General features: G+C 37.4%; 1 protein-coding gene across 14 annotated transcripts in view; it reads left to right on the top strand.

Moving 5' to 3' along the window:
* Rapgef6 (Rap guanine nucleotide exchange factor 6) overlaps positions 1-16,112 on the top strand; it is a 177,582-nt gene that overhangs the window by 103,188 nt on the left and 58,282 nt on the right. For all 14 annotated transcript variants that reach the window (XM_060363698.1, XM_060363697.1, XM_060363700.1 and 11 more), the window contains 4 exons: positions 523-687; positions 3,847-3,954; positions 5,117-5,320; positions 9,799-9,907. In XM_060363698.1, coding sequence (XP_060219681.1) covers positions 523-687; positions 3,847-3,954; positions 5,117-5,320; positions 9,799-9,907 — 586 coding nt within the window. The remainder of the gene's footprint in view (positions 1-522; positions 688-3,846; positions 3,955-5,116; positions 5,321-9,798; positions 9,908-16,112) is intronic.

Genomic DNA, 16,112 nt, shown 5'->3' with positions numbered 1-16,112 from the left:
CAAGGTTGTACTGTGGCCTCAACATGACACATACAAACACCAAAAAATAATTTTTTTTTTAACCTGTAAGGTCTAATAAGTTAACACTGGTTCAGAAACTCAGTAAGAAGTGTGTGTGTGTGTGTGTGTGTGTGTGTGTGTGTGTGTGTGTATGTGTTATTCCTGTAGACAGAAGAATTTGAGGTGGATTAAATATGGAAGAAAGCTTGCTTGCTTGCTTCTTTATTTCTGTTTGTTTTCTTTGCCTTGGACAGTCATTACATGCCCTATTGTAGCAGAAGTAACAGTAATTGTTATGTCAGTACATTTCCTAGGTACTATGATGATGAAATGCCATTGGAAACAAGCATATCTGAGCAGATATCTTAATTTTAAACCTCTGGCTACTACCTAGTTACAATCTAAAGACTGTATTCTTTCACCAGTAGGCTTTTAAGGTGGCCACAAAGGAGAGTAATTGAAAGTATTACTTGACTCCTTGAAGTTTGTTTTATCTTTTTCTTTTCTTCCTTGGATTTTTAGGCAACACCTGAGCGTCTCATCATGCATTTGATAGAAGAACATTCTATTGTGGACCCAACATACATAGAAGATTTCCTATTAACTTATAGAACATTTCTTGAAAGCCCTTTGGATGTTGGGATCAAGCTTTTGGAATGGTTTAAGATTGACAGCTTAAGGGATAAGGTTGGTTCGTAAATATGAAAAGCATCGACTTAACTTTAACTTCTAGATTTTATCAACATACACTTTTACACTTAATAGATCAAGTGGGGTTTTTGTTGTTGTTTTTTAATGAAAAAAATAAGGTCACCTAAATAACTTAATGAGTCAGTGCAGACATATCTAGTCATTTTTCCTAATAAAATAATCTTGGTGATGTGAATAAAAATACAGAAATCAGAAACTGAAGTAAGACCATTACAGCTGGCTATAAACTTGGGAACCATGGTAGTAGTTTATACAGATAAATAAAGCATAAGGGTGTTTAGTTTTAATTAATACTCCACAAATGAACTTTTTGAAAAGACAGATCTTAGGATAAGAACATCTAAGCTTTTCTGAGTTACAGATTCTATAATCTGAAAAGTTTGTCAGCATCTAGGTTCTTTCCTGTAGTGTATTTAAATCTGTCTTTGGGGTTTGTTTGATTTTGTTTTTTGTTGTGTTTTTTTTTTTTAACTATTGTTTGCTTTTTTCAATTAATAATTTTAGCTTATTTCATGGGACGTCTGTACATTTAATGGAAAGACACCTCATCATGTTGGTTGGAAATAAATTGTTTTCAGAAAGTAGTAAAAGTAGGGTCCTATTTTCCTGGTATGCCTTTCTGAATTATATTGTAAAGATGTGGGCAAATTATAAATTTTATTTTTCGAAGACATCCAAAATTGTAGCCTTTCCCTTCCACCACTACCACCCATGTTTTAGAATTAGATGCAAATACTTCAGCCCTGAAGAAAATAAAGAAGTGCTTAGGAAATGAACCAAAACATAATTTAGAAATAGTTAGATATATTTATGAAAAAGCATAAACTGGACCCTTTCATACACTTAGACTAATGACGTTAGTTCTGCAGATGGATAACCAAAAATTCATTCAAAAGAGATCAGAGACCTAAGTATAGGAACAATATTAGTAGCTATATGAGGAGGCACATGCCTGGAGTTCCACCACCCACTGATGTAAGACCATTGCTACAAATTTGAGGCTAGCAGACTGGCTCGGTAGATATTGATACTTACTGCAGAATCATAACAACCTGGAGACCTGAGTTCAAACTTCAAAACACACATACAGGTGAAAGGAGAAAACCAACTCTATAATGTTTTTCTCTGACCTTAATACACACCATAGCACATGTACCTCACACATGTATCATGAACATATACACTAGTAATAAGCGAAAACAATTTAAGAACTAAAACTACAATGTGCTTAGACTAATTGGCTTTAGTTCTACAGATGGATACCCAAAGCATAAAAGAGAAAAGACAGATAAGCTGAACTTCCAATATTAAAATATTTTTTCTGTATCAGAAAGTACTATCAAGGTGCACAAGATAGAGACTTGGGAGATGGCCCAGTGATTAAAACACTTTGCTTGTTAAGGGCTGAGAACAGGAGTTTGATCCCCAGAAACCAAGTAAATGCCAGGTGGCCATGGCAACTAGCCTATAATTCCAGCCTCAGAAGGTAGAGTTGGGGCTTCCCCAGTGTAAGCTGACTTGCAAGACTGGACATATCAGCAAGTTATGGGTTTGATTGAGAGACTCTGACCCAGTGAATAAGGTAGAAAAGTGATGGAAGATAATTTCCAACATCAACCTCAGACATGCACATGTATACTCCACACACATATATGAAAATGGAAAAAGCAAAACATTCCATAAAACAACATAAAGATTTGCAGATCATAAATGTGATAAAGATTTATTAACCAGAATAAAGAACTCTTAAAAACTGAAGGATAGAAAGACAAGCAACATGACTGAAAAATGAACAAATGACTGGAAAATAAGAAAATAAGTTTGCAAGCAAAAACTTAGACACAAATACTCATAGCACTATTGATAATTGTCAAACGGTGGGAACAACCCAAAATTTATCGCAGATAACCATGCATGGCAGTAAAATAAATATGCGTAAAAATGAAGTGCTAAGTGAAAGAAAACAGTCATAAACAGCTGCCTGTTACACGAGTCAGTGCCTATGAAATATCTGATATAGGAAAAATCCACGGAGACAGAAATCAAGATCTGTCAAAAGGGTTCAGAGTGAGAACACATTCCTTAATGAATATGGATTCTTCTTTTGAGGTTATAAATCAGTGGTTCTCCACCTTCCTAATGCTGCACCTTTTTAATACAGTTCCTCACGTTGTGGTTACCATAAAATTATTTTTGTTACTTACCATAACTGTAATTTTGCTACTGTTATGAATCATAATATAAATGTTTCTGGACATAAAGGTTTGCTAAAGGGATCATGACCCACAGGTTGAAAACAGCTATGATAAAGAATGAACTTCATGTAATAAATATGTGACTTTGTTAGATATACTAAATGCCACTGAAGTGTGTGCTTTAGACTGCTTAAAATGGTGATATTATGGGTATCCTGTCACAAATTTTGGAGTGTGAGTCATTAATGACTTTATTAGACACAGTATTCAAATCCACTTATATTTATTAGTTTTATGTGGGAGTGGGTACTTGTGTGTATGGAGGACCACATGCCCATGAAGATGTGGAGGCTAGCATCCTTTTTACCCGCTACGTTATTGATAGAAGATCTTAAACTGGACTGGAGACATCCATTGGCTGGCCATCAAGTTCCCAAGATTATCCTGTCTCCATCTCCTAGCACCGGACTTACAGGTGTATGCCACCACACCTGATTTGTAGTGCTAAGGATCTGAATTCAGATCCTTATGCTTTCATAGCGGTCACTTTATACACTGAGCCCTCTCTCTAACCCCACATTTCTTAGTTCACTGTGTTCTACAGCTTAAGTTAAAAATTAACTCAGCATGTTACAAATTTGACGTGTAGTGAAGTTTTAGATTTGTTTTTCTTCAGTGTTTTGGTCAGATGCATTTTAAACTGTAGGAACACTTTTAATGATGTATTTTGATTGAAATGACTGTCTGCACTTAGGGCAGACAGAGGCTTGTGTTTAAGACACTATGAAATACATATCCCAGTCTGTGTCTTCTCGCTGAACCAGAGAAAACATATGCTGAAATTAAATTGTGCCTCTGTTAGAACAAGCCTTTTGTATAAAGGAAACTCAGCCAGGCAGAAGAATGCCTCACAACTGCGTGCTTTCTCCTGTTTCCACAGGTGACCCGGATTGTACTCTTGTGGGTAAATAATCATTTTAATGATTTTGAAGGTGATCCTGCTATGACTCGATTTCTAGAAGAATTTGAAAAAAATCTAGAAGATACAGTAAGGCTCAAAAGAATTTATTGTTTTTATAATTTAGGGTTGTCCCTACTTCCTCAGCAAGAACAGCAACTCAGAACAGTTTCCATTGTCTCACATGTCTGTTGCAGAATGACAAGTCCTCACCAAAATAAAAAGACATGTTCCTTCCATGCTTCCTTTTGTTTTGGAACTAGCCTCTTGTTAGAATGTGTACTTGCACAGGTTACCTAAGCTTTATGCCTTAAATCTCAGTAGGAAAGTGTTAATCTCCAATTTGGGGAGATTATGTGAGGACTGTGAGGTAACCCTTAAAACTGCCACAGAGAAACTACTCAGAAGCATAGTTTCTGGAGCATAAGCAGGTTGAGTTGAACACAAAAAGAAGAAAGTGTCAGCTTTGGTCCCTTTTTACCCCTCAGTTCCTGTAGACTTTGCTGCAGCATATCTGCTCTGTGCAGAATGAGGAAGCATGAAACAGAGATTGGGGAACTTGACTGATGGACCATTGAGGCACACCAACATCATTTATCTCTTGCAGTGCCAGAGTGTAGCTATTTAAGAGACATTGGAAGGTGAGATTGAGTTATGGATTTGCTCCCACCCCACCCCCAACAAATAATCAAATATTTATTGAAATCTCCCACTCAAAGCTATTACGTACAAGTGTAAATTTTGATAACTGCCCTGGAGGAAAAGAAATCTTTATCTTTTTATTAGAGCCACATCATGTTCACAAGCATTTGTTATATTACCTTTTTGAGAATCATTAAATATTAAACTAGGGATAGAACTTCAAATTAGAATGTATTAAGTTTACAAAAGAATTAAAATTTTTTGAAGATACAGAAAACTTGAATGTGTCTGAATATTACACAATAGTCATTCTAATTTTTTAATAAAATTTTAGAAGAGTCTGCTTTGATTTTGCATACCAGGAGCTATGCAAAATAATACAGTAAGAATTCAAAAGATTCGGGAATAGCTTTTCATTATTTAAAAGTCTTTTATTACCCTGTTAAGAAGTTTTGTTGAGTGCCCTGGGGTGGAAGTCTCCTCCCCAGTTTTGTTTACCTAGCTCATATGGTCTGTAGTTTGTGTGGTTTTTTTAGTTCTGCTCCTAATCATTGTAGACTATTTTACAATTTGTAAGAATAGGTACATTTTAATCTTTTCTGCTTCACAGAAAATGAATGGTCACCTTAGGCTCTTGAATATTGCCTGTGCTGCAAAGGCTAAGTGGAGGCAAGTAGTCCTGCAGAAGGCATCCCGAGAGTCCCCGCTGCACTTCAGCCTTAGTGGAGGCAGTGAGAAGGGATTTGGGGTCTTTGTAGAAGCAGTAGAACCTGGTAGCAAGGCTGCTGATGCAGGACTGAAACGGGGTGATCAGGTAAGTATTTAATCCCACACTTTTATAAATACTGTTACTTTTGTCTCTTTTCTTTAGGGGAGGGGTTAGTTTTGAGAGAGAGAGAGTGTGTGTGTGTATGTATGCGCACCAGAGGGCAGCTTTGAGTATTGTTCCTCGGGAACTGCCTACATTTTTTTTTTTCTTGACAGCTTCAGTGGCCTTGAGCTTACCAAGTTGGCTAGGGTAGCTGCTCAGCAAGCTTCAGGGATCCACCTGTCTCTACCTTCCCAAACACCAGGAAATCAGGTCCTCGCTTTTCCATCCAGCTATTTCCCCAGTCCTAGTATAAATACTTAAATAGGGTTTATTTCCAAAATATTTATCATTTATTCATTACTTTTGATGGAAATTTTCTTTATCATATGGTTGAAAACCATGTATTCTACAAGGCACAATCAATATAACCACCTTTGAATGGCCCTTCCTATTTCCCAAGGATTAGGAAACTTAACCCTGGCAACTACAGAATATTGCAGAAAGATATGCATGAACTAGCACCCTTGCAAGTTTGATGGAATAGATGCTCGATAGTACTTTCAAATGTAAGTGCCTGAAGATTAAGTGATGGCATCAAATTAACTAATGTTCATAGCTACATTTAATAAGCAAAGTAAACTAGGTGAAAAACCAAGAAAAATTGAAACACGAGAGGAATTGGGGTTTTTTGTTTTTTAATTTGGTTTTTTGTTGTTGTTGTTGTTTTGCTATTTGGATTTTAGACTGGATCTCACTTTGTAATATTGTTCTTGAATTCAGTATGTAATAGACAAGCCTGCCCTTTAACTCAGAGATCCTCTGTCTCCCAGGTGCTGAGATTAAAAAAAAAAGTCTGGGGACTTATTGCGATTTATTTATTTATTTATTTATTTTTAATACTAGAGCTCAGACCATGACTTTCTAATGTGAGACAAGTGCTTTACCACCAACTTTCATCCTTGCCCCAGGAATCTATACTTTTAAAAGAGCTCTATAGATGATTCTCATATACACCAGAGTTGTTTTCTTTCTTTTCACATACAAAATGACCATCATTTGGCAGTGTCTAAAAATAGACATGAGAACACATTTTTGTTGTGGTTGTTAGGGGTTTGTTGTTATTGTTTGGTTTGGTTTATTGACATTATACCATAGGGATGCTGTCACAGGGCCCCACTCATGCTAGGTGAGCACTGTATTCTACTACAATATATTTCCAGCCCTTAAAATATTGTTTGGGTATCAAAACCTAGGGACTATTGCTGGTGCATAGTGAATAGAGGTCACTAAACAGCCTACAGTGCCCAGACTGTCAGAAACTGGTGGGTACAGTAGGATGTGGTGATGCAAAGACAGGCAAATTGCTCAGTTCCAGGCCCGCTAGAGCTACCTACACAGTGATACCCTGTCAAAAAATAGTAATAATAAAATCCTTTGATTTTCTTAAGGAAATTTTTTAATATCATCATTTCTTCAGTCTACTCATTAAAAATATCTAACAGCCAGTATTTTAGAATTAGTATTGTCATTATGGTTTTTCAAGTATTTTATTATAAAACATTTTAAAATATTATTTTTCACAGCAGGTGGGAGGCAGTGGAATAAAAGTACATTTTTAACAATGAAATTTATTATGGTTTTTCTTCTTCCATCCTTCCTCCCACACTCATGTCCACTGTATCTAGATCATGTGTCCCTATTACTACTCATTTTCCAGACTGTGTATATATTTGTATGTATATATATTTGAAAGTGTTTTTGTTTAGTGTGGTATAAAGTTCTGCGGTAACAGTGATTTTACTCTTTAACATTGAAGTTGTAGAAAATATCACATTATCATACTGTTGCCTAATAGAAGTAAAAAGCAAGCCCTTTTATACTATTGATTCCTGTACACACACACATCTTTATTCTCTGTCCTTGACATTCAAGTTGTTGAGAGTTGTTAATATGTAGATCTCTTCATACTGCATATTACTGCATACTGTAGATCTCTTTGCCATTGCATGTTGGTATGTATGCATGGGTTATTTGTTTTGTTTTGTTTCATTTTATTTTGTTTGAGACAGAGTCTCACTATGTAACCCTGACTGACCTGGAACTCGCTCTGTAGACCAGGCTGGCCTCAGACTCAGGGATCCAAATGCCTCTGTCTCCTGAACATTGGAAGTATAGGTCTATAGCATCACATTGGGCCTGAAATGTCTTTTTTAAATTCTGGATTTTGCTTCTGTTGTTGTTGTTTTTTTTTTCTTTTCTTTTTCCTAATATGTTGTTTGTGTCCTCTTCCTCTTTGGAAATGTTTATGTCAGTTTACTGCTTAATTGTTTGTTTGCTGATGAATTTTTGTTCATCAGATTTTTTTAATTCAATTTTATTTATATATTTATTACAATTTATTCACTTTGTATTCCTGCTGCAGCCCCTCCCTCATCTCCTCCCAGTCCCACCCACCCTTCCTCTTCTACCCCTATACCCCTCCCCTAGTCCCCTAATAGGGGAGGACCTCCTACCTTTCTGTCTGACCCTAGCTTATCAGGTCTCATAAACGCTTGCTGCATCATCATCATCATCTGTGGCCTCACAAGGCTGCACCCTCACAAGGCTGCACCCTCAGGGGAGATGATCAAAGTACCAGCCACTGAGTTCATGTCAGAGACGGCCCCTGTACCACTTACTAGGGAGCCCACTTGGAGACTGAGCAGCCTGTGGGCTTCCTTTGAACAGGGGGTCTACGTCCCTTCCATGCATGGTCTTTGGTTGGAGTTTCGGTCCTTGCAGGCCTCTGGGCCCCACCATTCAATAAGGACATTTGCTTAGCTATGTTCATAGCTTTATTTCTAATAGCCAGCATCTGGAAACAGCCCCAATGTCCCTCAATGGAGAAATGGATACAAAAAGTGTGGTATATTTACACACTGGAATACTACTCAGCAATTAAAAACAAGGACATCATGAAATTTGTAGGCAACCCAGAAGCAAAAAGACACACACGATATATACTCACTTATAAGTGGATATTAGACATATAATATAGGATAAATATACTAAAATCTGTACACCTAAAGAAGCTAAGCAAGGAGGAGGACCCTAGGGAAGATGCTTAGTCCTCATTCAGAAGGGCAAACAGATGGACATCAGAAGTAGGAAAGGCATGGAACAGGACAGGAGCCTTCCACAGAGGACCTCTGAAAGACTCTACCCACCAGGATATTGAAGAAGATACTGAGACTCATAGCCAATCTTTGGCCAGAATGCAGGAATTTTTATGGTAGAAGAGGATGATAGGAAGACCTAGAGGAGACAGGGTCTCCACAAAGAGCACAACAGAGCCAAAATACCTGTTCAATAGATTTTTATCTTTTTCTTTTCCCTTGGCATTTGTTTCCCCACCCCCAATCCCATAAGCTTTTAATGTGGTAGTGGGGTACAACCAAGGAAAATAAAAACTGTCACAGTAATGCTGCTTTTGGTGGGCTGGCAGGTTCTTTTATTAATTTAAAAAAAAAAAAAAAAAGCCCTGAACTTTCGATCCTTCTGCCTTAGTATTGGGATTACAGGCATGCATGGTTACATTGAGCATTAGCATGAATTATTTTACCTTGAAATATACTAAATTTTCCTTTAGACTATTTGACTAAAATCTGTATATGCATACGTATATAAGTAGTATTTTCTTCTAGCTTACTAGACATGATTAAAATTTTTCTTATAAACTGTCATATGTATTGTTTATTATGTTTTGTGTGTGTGTGATCTTGTTCACATACATAGGCTATGATCCATATGTGGACGGCCAAGAAGTCCGTTCTCTCCTTTCACTGTGTGGGTTCTGAGGATCAAATTCTGTTGTTTTTTGTTTTGTTTGTTTGTTTTTATTTTTTTCAAGACAGGATTTCTCTGTGTAGACCTCGCCGTCCTAGACTTGGTAGAACAGGCTGAACTCACAGGCATGCACCTCCACACCTGGCTGGGGATCAAATTCTGGCTTATTGGCAAGCACCCTAACCACTGAACCATCTCTCCAGTATCCATCTTAGCAGCCCCCCTTTTTAGGTTTATTTTATGTGTATGAGTGTTTTACCTAAATGTCTTTGCATGGTATGCCTGCCTGATACCAGCAGAAGCCAGAAGAAAGTGTTGGATCACCTAGATAGAATTGGAATTATGGATGGTTGTGAGGCACCATGGGAGTGGAAACTGAACCTGCATCAATTGCCAGAGCAGTTATTGCTCTTATCTACTGAGCCATTTCATTTGGGAACACAAAGAAAATGACCTTTTAAAATACATAAAATGGAAGATTTGGAAATTATGCAGTACAGGGGAAAAATAATAATCTTTCTAAAACAATAGGCATTGGTCATATATGGTGTGATTTACTCCAGTTCTATTTGGTTTTTCTACTATTAAACTTTTAAGATCGTAAATGTGACTAATACTATTTCTCTCTTAATTTGTATTTTTAAAATATTTTCAAGATAATGGAAGTCAATGGGCAAAACTTTGAGAATATTACATTTGTTAAAGCTCTTGAAATTTTGAAGAATAATACTCACCTTGCACTTACTGTGAAGACCAACATTTTTGGTAAGTTTTGTTGTAAGCCACTGAGGTAAGGTTTTGCTTTATTTTGTGTAAATAGAAAAGCTAACTGGATTCAGTAATGTAGAAAATAGTAAAACATTTTATTATGTAAGATGCTATTATTAGGATTTTATAGTCTATCATTTTTACATAATCTAAATTTCATACAAATAGAGTTAGAACCTCAATCCTGTATAAAGTATCTATCGAGCTCCTATTGTATATTATACAATGCAGAGTACAATATTAATACTTGAATGACTTTAATAAAACTTGGAAGTCAGCTGGTCGTGGTAGAACACACCTTAATTTCAACACTCTGGTTTGGCAGAGGCAGGTGGATCTCTATGAGTTCACTCACTTCTACAAAGCGAGTACAAGACAGCCAAGTCTACACAGAGAAACCCTCTCTCAAACAAACAAAAAACTTAGAAATCATAAGCATGCTTTTTTTTCTAATTTTTTTTTTCTGATAGGTACAGAGCTAGCTTTCTGCAATAACTCAAATGCCAGATTAGTTATTTCAGCAAATTAATTCAAGGAAGCCTTGAAATCTATGAATGAGATTTTTAAACTGTGTCATTCCTTTCTGTGTAGAAACATTGATAATAGTTGCACTGTGTCCCTGAAATCTGTGGCGTAAGGGCTGGGCTGGGCTCAGGTCCTCGCACATGCTCCCCAGTTGCCCTTTAGCTGAGATACATTTGCAGCCCTGCATTGTTTTCTTTTTCATATTTATATTGGAATAAAACATATCTTAAGCTTGTGCTTTTCACCAAATGTACTGTTAAGTTTTTTTGTAATTTTATGAAAGGTTTAATATCATTTGTTTCATACTCCATAAAAAAGATACCAATATATCCAGAAAAGCAATTAAAACCAAAGACTACTTGGAAGTTTTTATAAGACAGAGGAAGACAATGCTTTTATGTTGAGTAGATTACAAACAGAATAACAGTAGAATCCTAATAGTATGCCTTCAGGAAGAAAATGGGTGCTGGGGGCTTCGGAGGGTTTGATTGGTTTGTTTGGTTTGGTTTTGGTTTCACCTTTTTCTTGTCTTTATACTGTGTTCAATCATAGAGAAAAATGAAGCATTTTGTGTCTTTTCACTTGAATACCTTGAATACCTCATGTTAACTTGTTGGTGGACAGTTTTTCAGCATTTTTGTATGTTAGCTTTGAATAAAGAAGCCTTTCAGAGTGTTTCCTTACTGGGGTTTATCTACTAATGCCAACTTTTAGGTTAAGTTAAAGAATTCCAGTCTTTAAAAATAATAATGGAAGCAGTGTTTACTCTATCACCTTGAGCCAATTATTAAGTTTCTCCCAAGCATTCTGTCAGGAGTTTCTATAGAATTCTTACAGATCTAATTTCATAGAGGTGCTTTGCACCTGTCACAAAAATGATTACTAACCAATAGCAAATATTTAGCAATATGGCCCCTGAGGTAAAAGGAAAAGTTTGTGGCTATGAAGACAGGGAAGCCATAATCTAAGAGCCTTTGCATATTAAGAATGCTATTAGCCTGCCAGGGTGCTTCATTAGTTGTGGCCAAGGATAGGGAGCTACAAGATACTTCAAAAAAAGTGGAGGAGCTTAGGAAGGACAAAACATTTCCAGCCCATACTTCCTTTCTTACTCAAGGTAGAGTTTGGTCAGCCAAGCAGAGCACCAAAGCCTGCCTCAAACATCTATAGAACATTCTTGGAAATTAAGCACTGGCACTATTATAAAGTCAGGTCAGACATTAACTGTAAGGAAAAGTAGAAGATGGGCTTATGCAGAAGTAACATAACCAATAAGAGATCTTTTTTAGGCTGTGAAGAAGAAAAGTCAATTTAAAGAAGGGGCAGAAAACCTCTGTAGTGATTTAAAACCATCTCTTGAAACAAAAACAGAAAATCAGGAAAGAAAAAGTCATGAGAAAAAAACAACTCTTAGGGACAATCACAGTTTGTAGTCCAGTGCTTGCTAGAGACCAGAACCCTCTCCAGCAGCACCTTTTAGAATTGGAGCTCTCAAAGACTATCTCTAAAATAGATAGACCTGAACCAAGTTTCTCTTCAGAGACACAACAAAACAACAACAACAAAAAAATTGAAGTGTTGCTCTTTGTTCTGAATGTCGAGAGCTTGGCAGGGAGGGGTGTCCTTAAATTCATGTACACTTGCTCATATCTTCTACAGAGGATGCTAACAGCAGCCTAGTTTAAAAAAAAAATTCAGCATAGTTAAACAAACAAAGATTCTTAGGTACTGGTAAAGGTCAGTATGAGCTAGAGCCAACAGAAACAGAAGTGCAAGTACCCCAGAATATCTTGTAAGTAGAAATAAAAACTGAACTATGAATTCCACTTCTGGATAAGATGCAGTAAATTCATGTCACCCTTCTTTGATTTAACTGTTAAACCTGAACAGAATCATGACCCATGTATTTGAGAACTCTGAACAGCTAATAGCACAGCAATAGACAGGGCGTGGAAGGGCTTAAGAATTCAGTGTACCAAAGACAATGTGAACTCCGTGACCACTTCTTTGATCACTTTCCCTTCAGGATACAGCCTTGTCAGCTACAGAGGAAGACATGAAGCCAGTCCTAATGAGACCTGATATGCTAGGGTCAGATAGAAGGGGAGGAGTATCTTCCCTATCAGTGGACTAGGGGAGAAGAGGGAGAGAGGTTGGGACTAGGAAGAGACAAGGGAGGGGCCTACAGCCAGGATACAAAGTGACTAAATTGTAATAAATAAATAAAAAGACTAAAGTGTATTATCTTAGTAAATTTACTATCTTCTCAGGTAATATTGCTCCAGGGTGGACTAAAGGCAACTTGAAACCTGAATGTGACATAAGGAAGTTTGTCTTAAAGAAATAGAAAGGGAAATCTTTAGGTTCCAACAATATTAAGGAAGTCTCCCATTTTTTTATTTCCTTGTTCTCCATTCCTTAGTCATGATGATCTGAAGCACTGCAGAGCACTTACAGTGACCTGCAGCAGAAGCCTACAAGAGCCAGCTCTCTGGGGAAGGGAAGTTTTTCTTCATCCTGTGCTTTGACTATTCCCACCTCCTTTATTCTATGTCCTCCTCCAGGTGGCTCTGTGTTGACTTTCAAGAGGACCAAACACAAGGGAGCCTAAAGAAATAGAAAATACTAGGTTGATAACTGTCTTGGTCAAAGTTCTCTTCATAAGTGAAGAGACACTTATGACCATAGCAACTCTTATAATTGGGCCAGGCTTACAGGTTCAGAGTCCATTATTGTCATGGTAGGAAGCATGGCAGCATATAGGCAGACATGGTGCTGGAGATTTAGCCAACAGTTCTATATCGGGATCCACAGGCAACAGGATAAAAAGAGACCATGGGCCTTGCATGAGTGTCTGAAACCTCAAAGCCCATCCTTAATGACACACTTCCTCCAACAAGGCCACACCCATTCCAACAAGTCTGCATCTTCTAATCCTTCTAATCCTTCAATAGTGCCACTGTCCACGAACCTTTTGGGGCCATTTCATTCAAACCACCACATAACTAAGATGGGGGAAACAAATCCATAAAGTTGACTCTGAACCCCTCAACATACCCCTAGCATATGCACTATCAGCTTGATGATATTGGGGGTGGGGAGATACAGATTTTTAAAACCAGTGTTGCATATAAACCTCCATCAAGTCTGAGACTAATAATTTTGTCACCCAAAGTAGCAGATCTGAGTAGCTTTGCAAAACTTGAAAATCAAGTATTAGAATTGTAGCCCCTGGGACAACCACAAGCATCAATGTTCTTCACAAGATTTGAGCATTAGAAAAATTCCTAGTTAATATTTTGAAGGTGGGGAACTCTACGGTCTTTTATATTTCTCTATTACTGTCTTGATTGGTTTTACATTTTTCATAGCCATTTTCACTTCAGATACTACCTTTAAACCCCCTCTCCATCTCCTTTCCAAGTATGGCAAAGTATTTTCTGTTTTATCCTACATAAAGTTTTTATTTGGGTTTTTTGAGGGGTTTTGATGTTGTTTTTATTGTTTGTTTATTTGTTGTTATTTGAGGCAGGATATAAGCTAGGCTAGCCTCAAACTTGTGAGCTTCCTGCATTAGCCTTTTTAGTTCTCGGATTTGGGCTATATACCTCCATGCCCCAGAAGTAGTGGTAATGGTATTTTTTGATGTGCTCAGGGTCAAAAGCCAGAGCCTTATACATGCTGTTTATACCATTGAGCTATATCCCCAACTCTGGATGTTTTCCTTTTATTTTTGTGGTTTTGGGGGACAATAGAGCCGAAGTGATGACACAGGCATATATTTGCCACAGGACACATGTGGAAGTCAGAGAACAACTTTTGCTTACCACCTTGTTTTGAGACAAGGTCCCTCTTGTTTCTACCACCCAGATTCAGTCCAGAATTGCTGCCCACATGCTTCCTGGTGATGGTCTTATCTTAACCCTCTAGTCACCATAGTACTGTGATTGCAGATGAACTCTGCCACATCCAGGATCAAACTCAGGCCATCGAGCTTATAGGACAAGCAATTTCACCCACTGAGCCTTCTCCAGACCCTGATCCTATTTATACCATATTCATTCTGGTATTTAAATATACAGTGATTTTGGCTTTAGAAATTTAATTTAACTTTTAGTTTCTAGAGTAACTTTTTTTTTTTTTTTTTTTTTTTTTTGGTTGTTAGCCTAGCCTTTAAGAGCTGAGTCATCCCTCTCTCTAGCCCTAGAATGTACATTTTCTAGGACTTAAGTTTTTCCTCTGTTGGTTTGGCTTTTGTCATTTGGTTGGTTTTTGATACACAAGGTCTTGCTGCGTTGCCATGCTAGACTGAAACTTGCTGTATATCCCAAACTAACTACCCTCCTCCTGAGTGCTAGGTTGCATACATGCACCAGCATCCCACCTAAGATTTAAGTAAGTGCCTTTTAAACCATTGAGTCATCTTACATATATGTTACATTCAAAGGAATCTGCAGCCCCTTCTGTTCTTAGAACAGAACATTAGGATACTTTACTGCACCATTATCAGGCCTTAGTCTATTCATTTTCTTGTTCTCCTACCACAGGAATTTTTGCGTTTTAGATTTACTTAGAATCACCTTTCCTTTTGGTTTTTTGAGACAAAAGAGTTTGTGTGTGTAGCCTTGGTTGTCCTAGACTCACTCTGTAGACTAGGCTGACCTCAAACTCACAATGATCTGCCTGCCTCTCTCTCCTTGAGTGCTTGCACCACCACTCCTGGCTTACCTTACCTTTCCTTTCTTTGTCTACTTTAAATCTCATCTTTTTTATCTTTTCTTACAAAGTAATTTTAGGAAGATTGCTCCTCTCCTGCTATCTTAAGTAGCTTCTTAGGCTTTATTCTCCCTATAGTAGTTATCTTACCTGACTGCAAGCTCCACAGCTAGAGACGCATACAGGCATTTGGTATAGTCTATGTAGCTTGTCTTAGCTACTTTGTGGGTCCGTCCTTTTCTCACCGTTTATCCCCATCCCCTGTTTCACTCCCCATCACTAGATAAGAGAGAGAGATAGGTAGAGGGCAGAGAGAGATCCTCGAATCTAATTTCTTTCTTCTTGTTTCTTCTTTGAATATGAATATTAACCCAACATCCCTAAACAACCATCAACCACCAGCCTCACCTCTCAGGGTCCTAGTATTTATATAGTCTCTGAAAAGGTCACAGAATTCCAGACATCACAAAATTGCAGAAATTGTCTGCAGCTGGCAAAACCATGGCTCTGCTAGAGCACAAGACAAATCATAGTTAGCTGCTGTGAAGCAGCCCTACATACTCGTGGGATTAAAATGAAAACAGATATTTCTGGGGTTTTTTAAAGAAAACAAAATTTCAGAATTCTCACTGTGTGTACCACTTATAGGTTAGTAAACATTATTAAATAGATAAATTTCTTCATTTTTAGCTTGAAAAGCTATTTTAATCTTTGCCAAGTGATTTGAACAAAAGTGAAATTTTAAAAACAAAGCTGAACGGAACTTAAATTTAATAAAGCAAAATTTCTTTTAAAATGAATCCTAAAGATATCTAATACTTTGAAGACAAAGTATTTCTTGGCGCTGGAGAGATGGTTCAGTGGTTAAAAGTACTTGCTGTTTTTCCAGAGGACCTGAATTCTGTTCCAAGCTCCCATCAGGCAGCACCCAACTGCTGCTCCAGGTTCAGGGAATCTGACG

This window comes from Meriones unguiculatus, chromosome 11 (genome assembly GCF_030254825.1).
Source record: "Meriones unguiculatus strain TT.TT164.6M chromosome 11, Bangor_MerUng_6.1, whole genome shotgun sequence".
NCBI lineage: Eukaryota > Metazoa > Chordata > Mammalia > Rodentia > Muridae > Meriones > Meriones unguiculatus.
The sequence above is the reverse complement of the archived record's forward strand: the minus strand, read 5'-3'. Positions and strand labels throughout refer to the sequence as shown.